Below are 18224 nucleotides of genomic sequence, written 5' to 3'. Positions count from 1 at the left end.
TATATTTCCCTGTTTTCAAAACTTCTCAAGTGATGTCACAGACAGCACACTCAACAGTTCTCAGGGAAAACGGTTGTCATATAGCACATGTAGAAATCCATGTAGCCGCTGTAATGTCTTAACCTTTGTCTCTGTACAGATTCATTCTGACTGTGCCGCAAACCAGCAAGTGACATATCGCATCTCTGGAGTCGGGATTGATCAGCCGCCTTATGGAATCTTCATTATTAATCAAAAAACTGGTGAAATTAATATAACATCCATCGTTGATCGTGAAGTCACCCCCTTTTTCATTGTAAGTGGACTTTGTGTCAATATTTGTATGAGGGTGTAAATTATTCTTGGAAAAACCTTAGACCATAACAGACCTGATTTCAAGAGTCCTCAAATCAGGTTTTCTGACATCTTTCTTAATTCACAGGTACCCCAATAAATGAGAAAAAAATTAATATAGAAACTTTTCCCTTATATGTTCGCAAAAATGCTAGTTAGCATCAGCACCATGACAAATTAGAGTATTTCTTTAGAAGGGCAAACTTTTACTTTATCTTAAAACAGAAAATCAGTGGAAACTGATGCTTCCTTTTCACTCCACTGCCAAGTTATGAGTCTGGAGCTCCTCGAGGCTCTTGTTTCCATATGAACATAAATCATCATAACTTTACACTGGTCAAGATCATCTGAGCTCTAAAGGAACTTCAGAAACTCACTCATCCTCAATATCTCTCTCTCACACACACACACATTCCTTGTAAAAGTTGTCGCATAGCTTAAACAACCTCTCTTCTATAGGTCTGCCTCATTTCTCTTTAAGCAGCTCACCCCCAAACCAAGCCACCTATCACAACACCTCCCATACGTACACATAGTACTCTGTCTTCTGGCTGAGACATATTCATCGCTGAGTTTGAAAACATGATCAACATTCTGTTCTCCTGGCTCTTTCTCCACGACATGTCTGCCTCCCCATTGTGTCTTGAAGAGCATTATCCTATCAGCTACTTTTCCCCTTGTGTTCTTCTTAGCCATTGGCTGCCTCCATTTCCATCTGTCATCACGGTTAACACTTCTTAGTCAAAAAATAAAAAAAAATAAGCGGGGCAGTGGTGATGTATGTCTTTAATCCCAGCACCTGGGACACAGAATCAGGCAGAGCTTTGTAAGGTGGAAACAAGCCTGGTCTACAATGTCAGTTCCAGGACAACCAGAACTACACAGAGAAACCCTGCCTCAAAAACAACAGCAACAAACAATAATAATATAAAAACAATCTTTTCAATGATCTTAATCTCTTGTATTAAAATCCCATCAAAGGTCTGAGAATGCAACATAAGTTGCCTCCGTATCAAGCATTTGCTTATTGTTTGTGAAAACCTGGGTTCATTTCCCAGCCCTGAAAAAAAATAATATTTCAAACTAACTCCAAATATCATTTAGTCCTTGCTGTTTTTATTCACACTGCTCATCTGCATTTCTAGAATTACTTTAATTCCTTAGCCTCCACGTCCAAATATGTATTCTTGACTTCTTCACACCACTGTCTTTTTACAAATCCAACAAATCAGTAAAGCAGTCCACAGTGCGTTGTGACACAGAACAGATGACCTCTGTGAAATAATGCACATTATCCATCTTCACAAGGGAAGTAGTAAGATGAATAAAAAGCCACATGGTTGGGCTGGAGAGATGGCTCAGAGATTAAGAGCACTGGCTGCTCTTCCAAAGGTCCTGAGTTCAATTCCCAGCAACCACTTTTGGCTCACAACCATCTGTAATAAGGTCTGGTGCCCTCTTCTGGCCTGCAGGCATAGACACAGACAGAATTTGTATACATAATAAATAAATAAATATTTTTTTAAAAAGCCACATGGTTACCCCTTCACTTGAGAATGCCACAGTGCTTTGGAAGCGCTTTCCTGACCCTCCCTGACCACACCCTCCAGCGCTTCCCCTGCTACTCTTTTTCTTGATTTTAAACAGAGAATCCACAGTATTTCCTCTGCTCAATGTATCAAGTTCCCTTTTTAAACTGGCACCTATACTCTTCTTTGCCTTTTCTTATTGGTTATATGTTTTGCTCATGTCTATATTTTAGTGGGAAATAATAATATGGTGCCCCTTAATCCTATGTGGTAGCAGGGCAGTACCTTCATTCTGTAAGAACTTACAAATGCGATACCTCACCAGAGATCCCTTTCTTCCACGCCTAGATCTACTGCCGAGCACTGAATGCCCAAGGCCAAGATTTGGAGAACCCACTGGAGCTTCGAGTCAGGGTTATGGATATAAATGACAACCCTCCCGTCTTTTCCATGACTACATTTACAGGACAAATAGAAGAAAATTCTAATGCAAGTGAGTCACCTGCACTACTAAAGAAACAATGTGTTGATGACTAAGTTACTGTTGCTAGGGAACTGGGCTGAGCTGTGTCCAGGTAAACCTGAACTGGGAGAGAAACTGTAGAAAACAATCCCACTCACATGTGGTCATCACCCTTACTTCAAATTTGTTGTTTACTCAGACATAAGAAATGTACCTCTTTTGGGGAGTACATTATTCAGTACAATGCGTAATAATCAAATAACGATCAAGAGATATCTATGTCTATAACCAGTAAGCACAGAATTCCATACACATCCTTCATAATCATTCTGATATGTATGATAGATTACCCTATTCCGCTGAAGAAGAACAAACCCCAAAGAGCTCATGCATTGTAACTTTGGTCACCCCACTGAACTTTTGAATGGTTATTGTTTTTACACAAGCCAAGCCAGGCACAGAAGGACAAGGATCATGTGTTCTCACTCATTTCCAAAGCACCTTTGCAGAAGGGTGAAGGGACGAGTGGCCAGTAGAGACGAGGGAGCAGCGGGTGATGGAAAGAGAAAGTTATTATTTTAATGGCACTCTAAGACATCTGCTCCAAGTCATCTCTTTTGATGCTAAGAACATTTCTTAATTAACAACAAAGAAAGGCCAAGAAATAATTGCATGCTAAAGGAATGCAGTCTTCATTTCTTGCCTATTGGGTTTGGCTCCACGGACCCTAAACATAGAAAGATCTATGGAGTTCGCATTCTTTTCCAAATGATGTCTTGTTTGCATATAACTCACATACATGCCTCCATGGGTTTTAAATTATTTCTAGATCACTGCAATGGATATTAGCCATTTGCACACCACTGAAGATTATTTAAGAGGTGTGGCTCTATGAGGGAGAGGTGAGAGAGGGAAAGAGGAGAAAAAAGAAGGGATGGATGCCCTAGCATTTTAGCAATTATTTTGGAAGCAATTTAGAAAGTGGAGCCGAATTCCAATTAATAAATGAATGTTTGTAGTTTTTCAGGCCCACTAATATCATTCATAGAATTCTTTATTAGATTAAGAAAGAAGACAAGGACAGGGCTGTGTATGTGATTAAACAATTATTTCATGTAAGCTCCTAGATACACAGCACCTACACAAGAGTCAATTCCAACCTAAATAACAATGCCACTTATTAAGTGCCCAAAATGGACAATAATATTCATCAAAAGTGCATTACTCAGTAGACGCATCAGTCAGTATCTTCATTTGCTATTGAATTCTCACGAGTGTGGTGTTATTATAATTCTCATTTATAACTATGGGAAGTAAGGACAGAACCACACAGTAGAAATAAGGTCACATAGCACAGTTGAGAAAACATTAACTGAGTTTTAATGCTACTTTATTTCACCATAAGTGTTTTGTTTCAAAGAAGTTATATTAGAATGAGAAATAGAGTCGGAATAAAAGACTCTATTTCCCTTCAGTAATATCTAGGTTCCTATTCAAATGTGGTCTTTTTATCAGGAAAAAGGAAAGAAAGGAGTTAATATATTGGTATATTGATGTTGTAAAAATCAAAGAAAGTTGAATGCACACTGCCTAATCACAGATAACACATTGGACCATAATAATGTTCATTGTCCAATTGTGGCAATTGCCCTTGATTTCTAGACACGTTGGTCATGAAACTCGACGCTACCGATGCAGATGAGCCAAATAACTTGAACTCACAGATAGCTTTCAAGATCATAAGACAGGAACCTTCCGAGTCACCAATGTTCATCATCAACAGAAAAACTGGAGAAATACGAACAATGAATAATTTTCTAGACAGAGAGGTAATTCTTCATCTTTAAAAGATTTTTATTCAAAAGGTGATGGTAATGAAGGTAAAAGTACTTAAGGGAAAAAAACTGAAAGAATGTGTTCAAATGCTGCATATGTGTATTATATTTATTTCTTTATTTGGGAGAGTGTGGTCATGTCCAGTGGTGGGATGCTTGTCAAGATCAGAGGACAACTTCTCAGGGCTGTATCTCTCCTTCCAGCATACGGGATGACTCTCAAGTTGTCAGGCACTGTGGGAACTACGTTTATCTGCTGAGCCTTCTCACTAGTCCTATTTTTTATATCAAATTTTAAATTTAAATGTTTTTGTACACAATATATTTTTATCATATTCTTTTCTCTCCTTCAAATCTTCCTAGATTCTTCACCTCCCTACCCTCTCAATTCCATTCTTTCTCTCTCTCAAAAGAAAAAAAGATCAAAGCAAATTAAAACAAAATAATAAGATAAAAGTATCAAAATAAAAGATTCATATACACACACAAAAATAGGTGTCTGTTTTGTGTTGATCAGCTAGTCCTGGACATGGGCCCTGTCCTTGTGTATAGTGTCATTCCATCGGAGAAAACTGCTTTCGCTTTCCCAGCTGATATCAGTTGTAAATAGCTTCTTTGTGTCCACTTCTCCTCAGTGCTGGGATTTTGGGGATTTTTATGGCCCTCCACAATCATAGGGGATTCTGGTATCATGAAGAGATGTTCTGAAGTTATACCCATAAATGGGAATTAGTATATTTATGCACAACTCAAAGGAAGGTTCCATAACTTTCTAAGTGTAGAAGCACCTCTGAATAGAACCAAAACTAGAAATATCATCAATGACTCCATTTCCCCCCTCTCCACCTGTCACTAGATACTCTGGATTTGCCTTGAGTACTCAGTGAATCTTTGTTCATAGTTCGGAATTTTCGTAACATGTATCCTTGATGGATCATAGCTTTCTCGTTTTGAATATTCTGGCCTGTCTCACCCTTCAGAACTTTCTCCTTCCTCTGGAAATTCCATGAGCAACAAATGCAGTCTTTAACAAAACTGTTGCTCCTTTGAGATTACACTGGATAAATCACTGGAAATGGAAGGGACCAATTCTGTATTGAGTGATGTGAGGTCTCTATTTTTGTCTCTGTTACCTTGTCTTCTATTGTGGATGTATGTAAATGTTGAGCCCGTGTTTCAAAAGACCCCTGCATAGGACAGACTATCAATACCTAGTGTGCCATAGCCTGTAATGTGTCTTTTTCAGCAATACAGCCAGTATTCTCTTGCGGTGAGAGGCTCAGACCGTGATGGTGGGGCAGATGGCATGTCTGCAGAATGTGAGTGCGTCATCAAAATCCTGGACGTCAATGACAACATCCCATACTTGGAGAAGTCATCAGTAAGCATTTGCTCTTGGGAATTAGATTTAATGACTCTACATTCAGTGCATTCCAATTTCTATAGGTGCCCCTTCAGTTTTCAGGTGTGCTCGCTACATTTGCTGTCTACAGCACTGGTATAGACACACGCTTTCCTTAAATTGTTTCAACAGTAAGAAAAGTGGGTTTGGACCATGAAGTATGCACTTATAAGCAAGGTTGCTGCTTCTGAGTAGTTAACAAGCTGTGGACAGCCGGGTACGGGTTGTCTCCCCTGCCTTGGAGATTTGGGTATTTCTGATATTCTGCCTCTTGTTTCAGTATGACATCGAAATTGAAGAAAACTCGCTGCACTCGCAGCTAATGCAGATCAGAGTCATTGATTTGGACGAGGAGTTCTCAGACAACTGGAAGGCAGTCATTTTTTTTATCTCTGGAAATGAGGGAAACTGGTTTGAAATAGAAATGAATGAAAGAACAAATGTAGGAGTTCTGAAGGTTGTCAAGGTATGGCATAATTATCCTAAATAACTTGCTTTGGGGTCTTTTCTTGTTCAAAATATTCAAGTTAAAATGATATCAACATTTTATTAATGAGTCTGTGAAATGATAAATTTGCTGTGCTTTAAAATTATATAAAATGCAAATATCTTTAATATGAATGTATGTGTTTATATTGCTTCAGGAAAATAAACATTAAAAATATGAAACCATTTTTTTTCAATACAGTTCTCCAAAGATCATATCGGGGTGATTTGTAAACAGGGGCTTTCAAACAACCAAGTTTGATTAACCTTTAAAGTTAAGGGTTTATTTGTATTTATTTAAAGTTTTATTTTTATCATTTTTAATTACATGTGTGTGTCCCTATATCTCTGTGGGGTGTGTGCACATGAGTATAGCAATATTACCTAGGACTGGATACTAGGAAATAATCTCTAATCTATTTCACTTCAATTTGATATCACTCTAAAAATTATTTACCTTATTTGTTCTTAATATCTCTATGTAAAAACTAGGATAGTTCTCCCAAATATGATAGTATACTTTAAATCCTTTATTATAATTATAGAGAGGTAATATAATTATGGTGTGTATATATGTGTGTGTGTGTATATGCATTCATGCTGAACACACATATGTGCTATAATTGGTATTTTAAGTTGTAAATAAAACTAATTATTTGACATAAAATTTTAGATGAATAGGAGAGTTTAGTTTATGGATATTTTTATTTAAAATAACAACAAACATTAAGAAAAATATATTTAGTATATGGGGAACACATCAGGTATTTGGCAAATTTTATGAATTGTGGATTAGGGTATCAATTTCCATAAGAAAACTTTGCTTGATTATTTTACAGTATGAAATAATTTTTAGGACATATTGAAGAAAATAAATATTTCTTCATATAAATATATATACATATATACATATATACGTATATACATATATACATATATATATATATATATATCCACACATATTGAAGTCACATTGAAGTCGACTTTTAAAAATAACTCTGCAAGGATAAAACTAGTTAAATGATCAGTTCTCTGATATATTTGACTCATATTTTGTTATGAAAAGAGCTACTTTCTCAGAAACATGCAATGCTGTCAGCTCACATATATTGTCTTTGTACTACAAATATATGAATTCAATCATATGTTGAATTTAAGTATTTAACTGCTTTGTTGAGCGACTACGATTCATGTCCTGTGCTTTTAATCTTTTCAACAAAAGATCCAAGACAACTCGATCTTTCCCTTACTACATTTGCATGTGTCTATCTTAAACTAAATACCCAACAAATAAAAGTAGACTAGGTAAATCAAATGGATTTAGGTTCAATTTTATAACTGAAAGAAGAGCACAATAAATTACTCTGACTAGTCTCGAAGGGTTTCTCTGTCCTCTGAAGGGTATTCTCACAGAAAAACTAATTCTTTTTGTGTTTTCTAGCCACTAGATTATGAAGCCATGCAGAATCTGCAACTTAGTATTGGTGTTCGAAACGTAGCTGAGTTCCACCAGTCCATCATTTCTCAGTACAGAATCACAGCAACTATGATCACCGTGGCTGTGAGGAACGTAGTCGAGGGCTCAGTGTTCCGGCCAGGCTCAAAGACATTTGTAATCAACAGCCAGATGGGAGCAAACTACAAAGTGGGAGAGTTTGTAGCCACCGACCTGGACACCAACCAAATTTCTACAAATGTTAGGTAAGCTGGTATTTTCCAGCTAAAGTTATCATCTTAAGGAATCGTGAGAAGGGTAGAAGCAACCTTAAGGGGGTGGGGAAGGGGTGGGTAACGGAGTGCATGTGTCATGAAAGCAAGAGCTGTTGGGAGAAGGAAGGGGAACTGTCAGAGGATGGCAGGGTGTGAGGTGGGAGCAGAAAGAAGGATGAAGGAGAACCAAGTGTGTGACACACACTTATGAAAAGACACAATCAATAAACCTATTATTTTATACTAACCTTAAAAATTAATTTTACATAGTTTCCTTTTAAATGGTAGCTTTAATTTCTATTGTATTCTTTTGAATACAGATATGTAATGGGAAATAACCCAGCCGACCTGCTGGCTATTGGCTCAAGATCAGGCATAATAACTTTAAGAAACAGAGTTACTAAGAAACAATACGACATGCTTAACGGAAGATATGAGGGAACAATACTGTCAATAGATGGTAAGAAATCAATTTAACTTCCTTCCAGAGTAAGCCAAGCTTAAATATTCTCATATGATTTAAAAATTACTATTGTATTTTAAAGAAATCCCCTTTTCAATATAAGTTGTCATGTTGAGCAACGTGTATTCAAACTGTCAATAGTGTGGCGTTAAGACTGAAGTCTGAGGTGAGACTGGGTGGCTGTCATGTCCCATCACCTACTGATTCCTAGATCTTATCAAAGCCATGTCACCCATCTGCACCCAGCTTTCTATAAAATGGGTCAATAACAATATATGCCGATAATGATAAAAATAGCAACGCATGTAACAATAGCATGAATGTCATAGAAGGCATGGGATAGCCTTCAAGGTCAGATAAGAGGCCTTAGAACTATGCCTGCTGCACATCTCCAAAGGTTTAATTTTTTTCTTCAGAAAGTATGGACTGAGTCTTAACTAAATACATTCCAGCTTTTGGGCCAGGCTCTGGGGCTCTGTCAGTGAAAGTAAGACTCATATCATAGCCTTGCAATAGCACAACGCCAACTCCAACTCATGTCCTGATTCCTCTCTGGTGATCCCACTCCAGTAATCTTTGGGGAAGAGCTAAATATAGAAGTCTGATTGCACGGAGATGCTGACAGCACTGTCTTCCCCAGGTGCTCTTGAGAGCAAGATGTACAGGTATCTGAGGAAAGAAATTGTCTCCACTTGATACAAAATTATGTACCCATCAGAAAGTATATTAATCAAATGAGTACTTACGCATGAAAGAGTGTGTGCAGCTTAAAGTTTATAAAACAACCTTCAAATCCCACTCAAAGTAGAATGAACCATAAGTCAAGCAATGTACTTAAATAAGCAACTTGAGATTTATCATAAGGACAACTGATCATGACAGCATCTACAAAGTTATCCTTATGTACTGATGCTATGGGTTTTGACTCACATCTGCTTGTGGTTTTGCATTATTCAGTTTAGATGTAATATCTAACCAGCAACACTATAAACTACCCAGTAAACAATATCGCTGGTAATAATGACTAAGTTAGTTAAAGTAATACTAGTCGATACTAGTTTAAAATCTGAGTAGAAGGACAAAGGAGACAGATCGGTTGATGAAGTCTCCAGAAGCTGGGCAAAAAGCTGGGCATGTCTGTCTCCACACGTAATCTCAGTGGCAATGAGGAGGTGACCCTCTGGCTGAGTCTTTTGCTGGTCAGTCAGCCTAGCCTTACTCCAGGAGTTTCAGGCTGCTAAGGACCCCTGTACAATCAAACAAGAAGTGGGTAACACTTGTGGTTCTACACCTGAGATTATCCCTCCAGCCACACCCAGCATGACAGCCACAGCGACTGAGGGAAGTTACTGAGTTGATGGGAGTAAAGACAGAAACAAGTTGAGGTGGGAAAAGAAAATGGCTCTGTGTTTCTGGCGATTACTAGGCTGCGTACAGATGGCTATTCCACTGTGAACCTTGTTACAGATAATCTTCAAAGGACCTGCACTGGAACAATCATCATTGAGCTTAGTGGCTCTGGATATGATGAGACAGGCACACAGGACAATTCAAGTGGTAGCAGCAATACAGGAAGCAGTACAGAAAGTGGTAGCTCTTCCGGAAGTTCTGAAGGTGGCACAAATGAAAATACTTCCACTGAAGAAACGCAAGTCACCACAGGAATGAACAATAACAACAATGGCGGCAATGATAACTACGATGGTGATATGGACAAGCAAACAACCACTGGAGACAACGTTCACTTGGGTCCTGCAGGCATCGGGCTGCTCGTCATGGGGTTCTTAATCCTAGGATGTAAGTGCTCCAACAAGTCCTTTGGCGTGGGCCTCTCAAAAAAAAAAGATGGGGAAAGAAGTAGGATTTTCATTCTTTGATAAAATATAATTTACATCCTCCTATAGTGTGCAATCATCCAGAGATATCTGTGCTTGGTATTGAATTTACTGGAGACAGCAGTGTCTACATAAAAAGCCAAGAGCACGAAAAGCTTCACATTCAAATAGAGAAGTCCCATGGCGAAGACTTTAAAGTTGTGCCAGTCTGTGTGATAAGGGATCATCTAGGAAGCCAGGCTGGATCCTGGAGGATCGCATGCAATGCAATGTGGCAAAGTTTAATGAAAAGAACCAAACAGGGCAGGTGTTCAACTTAGCAAGCATGTCTTCCAAGGATTACCTAACAGTTATGAGTTTTGCTGTTGTTCTTGCAAAATAATTACTGCTACTTCCCTCACAGCACCACTAGATGATGGAAAGCTGGCACACGTGAAGTCCATGGCATGTTCTGGGGCCACTACAGTAGCTTTAGTTATGGACAGAAATACAAACACAGAGTCCTTTGGATGTTCCAGGTGGACTTTACCATTGCCCTGGATTATGATGGGAGCTGGAGTGGAAAGGGAGGAGGGTACTATCTTGAAGCCTACACACTGTCATTAAGTTAACGCAAATGTTGACATTTGGAACTGTGTGAGCTGGCACACATCTGCCATTCAGGCAATTGGGAGGTGGAGACAGGAGGATCATGAGTTTGAAACAAGCATGAGAGATATAGAGCAAAACTCCAAGTAAATAAATACAAAAATGTGAAAATTGCCATTTTCAAGTGTAGAATCATAAAATACTGGTGGTAAAACAGGTCTCACCTATTTAACTAGTTATTCACAAAATGTTCATTGAGATAACTCACATACAAAATTTTAAAATATTTTTCTGCCATCATTTCTCTCTTTCAAAAAGGTATATTTGTTCTTATTTTATGCATATGGCTGCTTTGCCTACACGTATGCAAACATAAAGCATGTGGACCTGGTGCCTGCAGAGGCCATAGAGAGTGCCACAAATCTCTTGGAACTGAAGCTGTTGAGAGGTGCAGAACCTGGTAACAGAAACTGGGTCCTGTGCAAGAGCAAGAGCTCTTAGCTGCTCAGCCACCTCCCTAATTGCTCTTCTTTTCTCTTAAGCCGCAAATAGCTACAAATGGTTTTCTCTGCCTTTAAATAATGTTTTCATTGACACAGATCCATCTAAATCACAGAGAAATTTGGGGTGGCCGAGAGAGAAGTTTAAAGTTGAGCACTGTCCCTAGAATTGGAAATACGCTTAAGATAAAATGATCGTTCTGCTTTAGATTAATTTTAACATGATAAACCTAATTTTGTTCCAGTTTTGTTTGAGACAGTGTTTTAGTCTATAGCCTAGGGTGGCCTTGAACTTGTGGAAATCCTCCCAACACAGACACCCAAGTACCAGTGTTACACACATGAGCTTAAATCTTTTGACTAAATAAGAATTTATCTTGATACAAAGTTCTAAACCTATCTGGCCTAATTCCCCAAAGCTTGGTTGAAGTTTGTCAGATATTTTTTTAAGATCAAGGCTAAATGATCTGTGGTTCAGGGTACCCATTATCTACCTTTCTGTTCCTTTTATTGATGTGAGAACAACAGTAGAATTCATAAGTCTCTTGTGTGTCCTGGACCCAATTTTCTCTGGGTTTGATCATTGTTTAAGCTTAATTATTGGTCAGTGTAATCATAAAGGAAAGTAAAATAAACAAAGCTTTTTTGAAACAACAAAAAAAAATGATCGTTCTGTGTTAAGTAACAGAAATTCATTGCTATTGGCTCATCATAAATAGAAATAAAAAGAAATAAGGACCAGGAAAAGTTCTATGAAAAAGATGACAAGTTTAAAACACATTTTTTTTCATCAAAATGAAACAAATAAAGGGAGATGTAAGAATGCAGAGTGAGTGTGAAGTGGACAAGAGTTGAGATAATCCTCACAATTTCTAGTCCAGTCTTTGTTTTACTGAAACAAACTAAATACCAAAGAGCTGGTGGTGACCCCCTAAATAATAGCTAACTTTCAGTTTCAGTTTCCCTAATATCACTTTCCAACATCAGATAAGGTGACTAATAAAGACTTTCAATGTTATACATAAGCCTTTGGATTGAGAAGCTTCTCCGAGCTTTAAGGGCATCCTAAATAAGCAAGACTCATCAAATTCTCTGCCTTCTCTTCCTTCCTCTCCTCCCCTCTTACCTATGCCCATCTTTATTCCCGTCTACCATTTGTACACCTTCCCTTCTTATCCATTCATTCAAAAAGATCTAGCAAGGTTCTATGGCACTAGGGAATACATGAGAGAAACCCCAAACAGATTAGAATGAGAAGACATTGCCAAAGTATGACAGTGTCTATTTATGCGAGAAATATTTAAAGAAAAGAGGACTCCATGGGGGGGGGGGGGGACAATACCCTTCGTGAGTGATTGGGGGAGGGGGAGGGAAATGGGAGGTGGTGGTGGGGAAGAGACAGAAATCTTTAACAAATAAATGAATAAATAAACAAGTGTAGAATAAAAAAATAACCTTCGTGAGGATAACTGAGTAATTGAATGAGATTTTCCCTTAAAAAAAGAGAAAGAAAAATGTGTACATTGGAATAGTAAGTACAGGCACAAAGGTTCCAAAGAGCTACCTGAATTTAACTTTCTTTAGTCTTTCTTGTATTCCTGAGGGATGGTAGGGAAAAGAATCAACTATCTTAATCATATGATTCTATCTGTAATTTTAATACTATAAAACAAACTAAAATCCACTGCAGTCTGGTGTTTCCAAGCTCATATTTATCTGGGGGTCTGACTATTCTTAATTTCTCATACTTTCATTTAATGCTTGGAAATCAGATTGTTCTCTTTCAACATAGCCCACTACTGATTTCTTACTCCTCTCTCTTCCACAGTGGTCCCATTCCTGTTGCTTTGCTGTGATTGCGGAGGTGCCCCTGGTGGTGGAGCTGGCTTTGAGCCTGTTCCAGAATGTTCTGATGGAGCAATTCACACATGGGCAGTAGAAGGCCCACAGCCCGAACCCCACGATGTAAGTGCTTATGTGTAAGAATGGATCTTGGGGACTCACTAGACCCCAGTGTCCAGACATGGCCTAAAATGGTGGAAATCATTCAGTCTACATGAGTCTTGGTTCTTGGGTAGTGAATAAGGAAGAAAAGCAGCCATCAAAACTCAGCAGAAATCACCAGGGAAGACTTAAACAAGCGATTTGACTTTTAAGAATTCAAAAGCTTCCTAGATAGTGTTCTTTTAGGAATTCTGTGACAATTTTAGAATAAAGAATACATAAGTAGAGAAAGAAAAGACTTATTATTAATAGTAAAATGTTGTCTCCTGTCTTTCAGGGCATAGCTACCATCTGTGTGCCACAAATGCCACCTGGTAATGCCAACATTATAGAATGTATTGACAACTCAGGTAAGAAAAAGAGGACGGTTCAGTTTTTGTTTTATTTAGTTTCGTTTTACTTTACCTACTCTTTTTTTTTGTTTATTTGTTTGTTTTCCTTATTATTCAAGACAGGGTTTCTCTGTGTAACAGTCCTAGCTGTCCTGGAATTTGCTTTGTAGACCAGGCTGGCCTCAAGCTCAGAAATCCGACTGAATCTGCCTCCCAAGTGCTGGGATTAAAGCATGTGCTACCACTGCCCAGCTACCTACTCATTTTTTTACAGAGAAAAACATGTCCATTATTGGCATTAGTATAAACACTAACCTATAAAACAACTTTTTCATTTATTAAACTGAAAGCAAGTAGACAAAACACTTTCAAAACCTTTCAAAACCTTCCAAAGCCTTCAGCTAAGGTTGTGCACACATGAGCAAGTTCCTCTTTACATAGAGTTAAGACTGGGTATCTACAACTCATCTTGAACCAAACATCTATAGACTAATTTCCAAGGAGAAACCAGCAAGCTACTACTGTAATTAAAAAGAACAATTAAAATAACTTCTTCTTCTGTCAATAGACATAGTCTTACTATTTTATATTTTCAACAGTAAATGCTACTTATTCCATCAGTTTTCTTTTAATCTTTTGAGAAATTATTACTTTTTAAAGATTTTGCTATTTTTATTTTATATGCATGAGTGCTCGCCTACTTGCATGTCTTTGCACAATGTGTGTAGTGCACTCAGAGGCCAGAAGAGGGCATCAGATCCTTTGCAGCTATAGTTGGACAGCTGTGAGCTGCTATGTGGGGCTAGGAACCAAACACAGGTCCTCTGCAAGAGCAGCCAGTGCTTTTAACCAATGAGTCAAAAATTACTTTTCTTCTTTGAACACTCTAAAAGTCACCAGAAAGGATTCTATTTTGTAGAATTGGATTCAATAATCCATATATCTCCTATACAATGGATCACCAGTCCCATTTTCTCATCCTAGTGTCTCCATTTTTTGTTAGTGTTGCCAATATGTCCTCACTGGATCACATCTACCCCACCAGTCCCCAGTTGGTTCCTGGGACCCATCAGTTCACCAAAATCACCAATATTTATTTATGCACTGATTTTTCATTAAGTCTTTGAATTTTTACACAGCTCCTAAAGTAGCATGGAAGGCATCAGGATAATTGAAATATGAAAAGTGTGTCTCCCCCAAACTCAAGTTCGAGTGCTGTGTCACGGGGCGTGGATCCTAGTGTGGATCTCCTGCTTCTGGTCACCTTTTATTTCACCCCTCAAGCATATAACACACTTTTCCCCTCTACTCCCAAGAGCTTATCCAAGATACTTCCAGAAATCTTTCTTCTCATCGTAACTACGGCCTCTTTTGGAAACCCAGTGGCTCTTACGTCTTCTACAGGATGCCACGTGTATCCAGGGACCCCTTGGGAGGACACTGAGGTCGTTATTTCACTTTTAGGTTTAGAGCTACTTAACTCAAATTAGTTCAATTTGAGATCAAACTATTCAGTCCACAAATGTTTATTACTTCGTTGCCCATCTGTCAGTGCATCATATAGAAAAGTCTGCCAACAGATAATTAAAATGAGCAAGCCAATTACTATTAAGGTTTTATTAATATTATTTGGAATTAAATATCACAATTATCTATCCTTCGTGCATCACTTCATCTCTCTACTCGCAAGTACAGCCTGGAATGAAGAAGCTATCCATGATAGCAAGTTAGTTTTTAGCTTACATTACACTAGAAAAATGAATTTGATGTTTTCAATGTTTTTAGGAGTTTATACAAATGAGTATTGTGGCAGAGAAATGCAAGATCTGGGAGGAGGAGAAAGAACTACAGGATTTGAAATAATGGACGGAGTTAAAACATCTGCCGCACCTGAGATCTGCCAAGACTATTCTGGAACATTAAGAAGAAACTCAATGAGAGAATGTAGAGATGGAGGTCTCAACATGAACTTCATGGAGAGCTACTTCTGTCAGGTAAGGCTTTTAGTCCCGAGCTTCTCACCGTCCGTCATCTTCCAAACTTCCACCACTCCCCCGAGGGCCATGGCAGTAGTCTAATCTTCATGCCCAACAGCCCCTCTTTTTGCTGAATGTTTCTGAAGCTCTGGCCGGAGCATTTTACTTTCCTGCCAAGGGCTCTATTTTGTCTCTAGTATGAATTTCTAATTCATGATCCAGGAGCCACTTCACAACAGCATCTACCCCTCAGCTTCGGCTCACTTGCCTTGTTCACAGCCAACTGCTCACCTTGAGCCTCTGGTCATTCTGGTCCACTGTGCAATGCTGGCTTGTTGTTGTTGTTGTTGCTTTTTTGTTTTTTGTTTTGTTTTGGTTGTTGTTGTTGTTTTTGCTATTGTTGCTGTTGTCTTGAGCAGTGAACTCTCTCATCCAGAACAGGATCCACCTTTATTGCACACTTTGTTGTGCTCTTTTTAACACAGTTTATAATTTATCATTGCTAAAAGTTTGTTAGTTTATGGCCCCTATTTTTATAATTCCAACTCAAGAATTATTTTCATGATGTTGCCAATAAAACCTGAATCTAGAATCAAATTGTTCCAGTTTGTCAAAAAATATCAAAACTAGCATCCAGAATCATTGCATTCATCTTGCCTAAATGAAAAAAAAAAATGCAATCCCGAGTGAAACCCGTCAACTATAAGGATTCCTTTAGACCAAAACCGTCCCTCCCACTAACGTTTTGTGCTCCCTATTTTTATGTCCCTCCTTCTAAGTTATTGATTAAAATAAGCATGTGGATATTGGAATGTGATTTTTGTGTTCAAAGTGCACTATTTAAGGCAAGTTCATCTACAGAAAAATTTAAAGATCAAAATGTCCTGGAATTGTAGCTAAAACAACTTCGACCTGAACTCTTTCAAGCATCCAGGAAATCATGTTTAAAGTAATTCTAGTGAATATTAGAATTTAGATACATTCAACTCTAAAATGGTTGTTACTCTTTGTTTCATTTTCTCTCTCCTGTGCAAATTCAGAAAGCTTATGCTTATGCTGATGAAGATGAAGGACGCCCGTCCAATGACTGTTTACTCATCTACGACATCGAAGGTGTAGGCTCCCCCGCAGGCTCTGTGGGCTGTTGCAGCTTCATCGGAGAAGATTTAGATGAAAGCTTCCTGGATACCCTGGGGCCCAAGTTTAAGAAACTGGCAGACATCAGCCTGGGAAAAGAAATAGACTCATATCCAGATCCCGAACCTTCTTGGCCTCCTCAGAGCACTGAGCCCATGTACCCCCAGCAAACAGAGCCCCATACTAGTGGACACCCACCCATCTCTCCACATTATGGCACGACCACAGTAATTTCTGAGAACACCTACCCCTCCGGCCCTGGTGTACAGCACCCTATGCAGATTCCTGACCCTCTAGGCTATGGTAATGTCACTGTGATGGAGTCATATACCACCTCTGGCACTCTGAAGCCCTCTGTCCACTTTCATGATAACCGACAGGCTTCAAATGTGGTCGTGACGGAGAGGGTAGTGGGCCCCATCTCTGGTGCTGATTTGCATGGAATGTTAGAGATCCCCGACTTAAGAGATGGATCCAATGTTATAGTGACGGAAAGGGTAATAGCCCCAGGCTCGAGTCTACCCACCTCTCTGACCCTCCCTGCTCCTAGGGAGTCTTCCAATGTGGTTGTGACAGAAAGAGTGATCCAACCAACCTCCAGCATGGTGGGCAACCTAAGCATGAGCCCTGAGCTATCAAATGCCCACAACGTGATTGTGACAGAAAGGGTGGTTTCCGGTGCCGGTGTAAGTGGCATTAGCGGCACCACTGGAATAGGTGGTGTTGGAGGCATAGGCAGCAGCGGCCTGGTTAGCAGTACCATGGGTGCTGGTGGCGTGGGGCTGAGTGGAGCTGGAGTAGGTGGTGGAGGCACCGGGCTGACCAGCTATAGTGGAGGCGGGGGCATGAGCAGCATGGGCGGGACAGCCACTATTGGCCACATGAGGAGCTCTTCCGACCATCACTTTAGCCAGACAGTTGGGTCTGCCTCCCCTAGCATGGCTCGGAGTCGAATCACAAAGTACAGTACGGTACAGTATACCAAGTAGTCAGGGTCCCCGAGTAGTGTTCGCCACCATCATGGTGACTGACATTCAGTTCCTGCCCCACAAATCTAAGAGTGCAATTTATGACGCAGAGAAGGTTATAGGAGACCTGTGGAGCGAGGTGAGGAGCCACAGTGAGAATAATGGAAACATTGCATGGGGCAGAGTGCTCCCTCGCATTGGGAAACTTTTCTTATATTAACACTGATGAAATAAGGACGGTGAACTTGAGGCACAGTCTTATTTGTGGCTATGTGGTCTACAGGGTTGGTTTTGTTTGTTTATTTGTTTAATATGTGTACCCTGTAGGGTATCACCAGCATGTTGCATGAATAAAATGTGGTTGTGTAAAAGCATTGACTTTAAGTGGCAACTGGAGGAATTCTTCTTGCTGTTCAGAAAGTAACCGAAAAGATTTCGCTGTGTGGCTGTGCTCGCTTAGGTGAGGAGAGGCTGACATTTTCTTCCCATATACCTTGTCTGTTTCAGAGGTAATCCAAATTAAAAACCCTCCCACAGATTCAGGCCAAGGCTAATGAAATTGTAACTACATAGTTAAATGTAGAAGACCCCAGTTATCCTTACCTTGACCACATCCATATACTTAATGGAATAATTTTCAAATTAAGAAATAATGTCCTAGAA

General features: G+C 39.2%; 1 protein-coding gene across 1 annotated transcript in view; it reads left to right on the top strand.

Annotated features, from left to right (window-relative positions):
* LOC121441877 (desmoglein-1-alpha-like) overlaps positions 1 to 17604 on the top strand; it is a 28510-nt gene extending 10906 nt beyond the window's left edge. The window contains exons 4-16 of the mRNA XM_041643212.1: positions 140 to 295; positions 2211 to 2355; positions 3988 to 4154; positions 5407 to 5541; positions 5843 to 6028; positions 7490 to 7749; positions 8079 to 8218; positions 9689 to 10018; positions 12973 to 13109; positions 13426 to 13498; positions 15266 to 15474; positions 16497 to 17379; positions 17431 to 17604. Coding sequence (XP_041499146.1) covers positions 140 to 295; positions 2211 to 2355; positions 3988 to 4154; positions 5407 to 5541; positions 5843 to 6028; positions 7490 to 7749; positions 8079 to 8218; positions 9689 to 10018; positions 12973 to 13109; positions 13426 to 13498; positions 15266 to 15474; positions 16497 to 17379; positions 17431 to 17582 — 2973 coding nt within the window. The 3' untranslated portion in view covers positions 17583 to 17604. The remainder of the gene's footprint in view (positions 1 to 139; positions 296 to 2210; positions 2356 to 3987; positions 4155 to 5406; positions 5542 to 5842; positions 6029 to 7489; positions 7750 to 8078; positions 8219 to 9688; positions 10019 to 12972; positions 13110 to 13425; positions 13499 to 15265; positions 15475 to 16496; positions 17380 to 17430) is intronic.
* The last annotated feature ends 620 nt before the right edge of the window (positions 17605 to 18224 follow it).

This window comes from Microtus oregoni, unplaced genomic scaffold (genome assembly GCF_018167655.1).
Source record: "Microtus oregoni isolate MIOR12 unplaced genomic scaffold, Mior012 000082F_ref0000272, whole genome shotgun sequence".
Classification (NCBI taxonomy): Eukaryota; Metazoa; Chordata; class Mammalia; order Rodentia; family Cricetidae; genus Microtus; species Microtus oregoni.
Note: the sequence above shows the minus strand (reverse complement) of the source record. Positions and strands in the feature narration are given on the sequence as shown.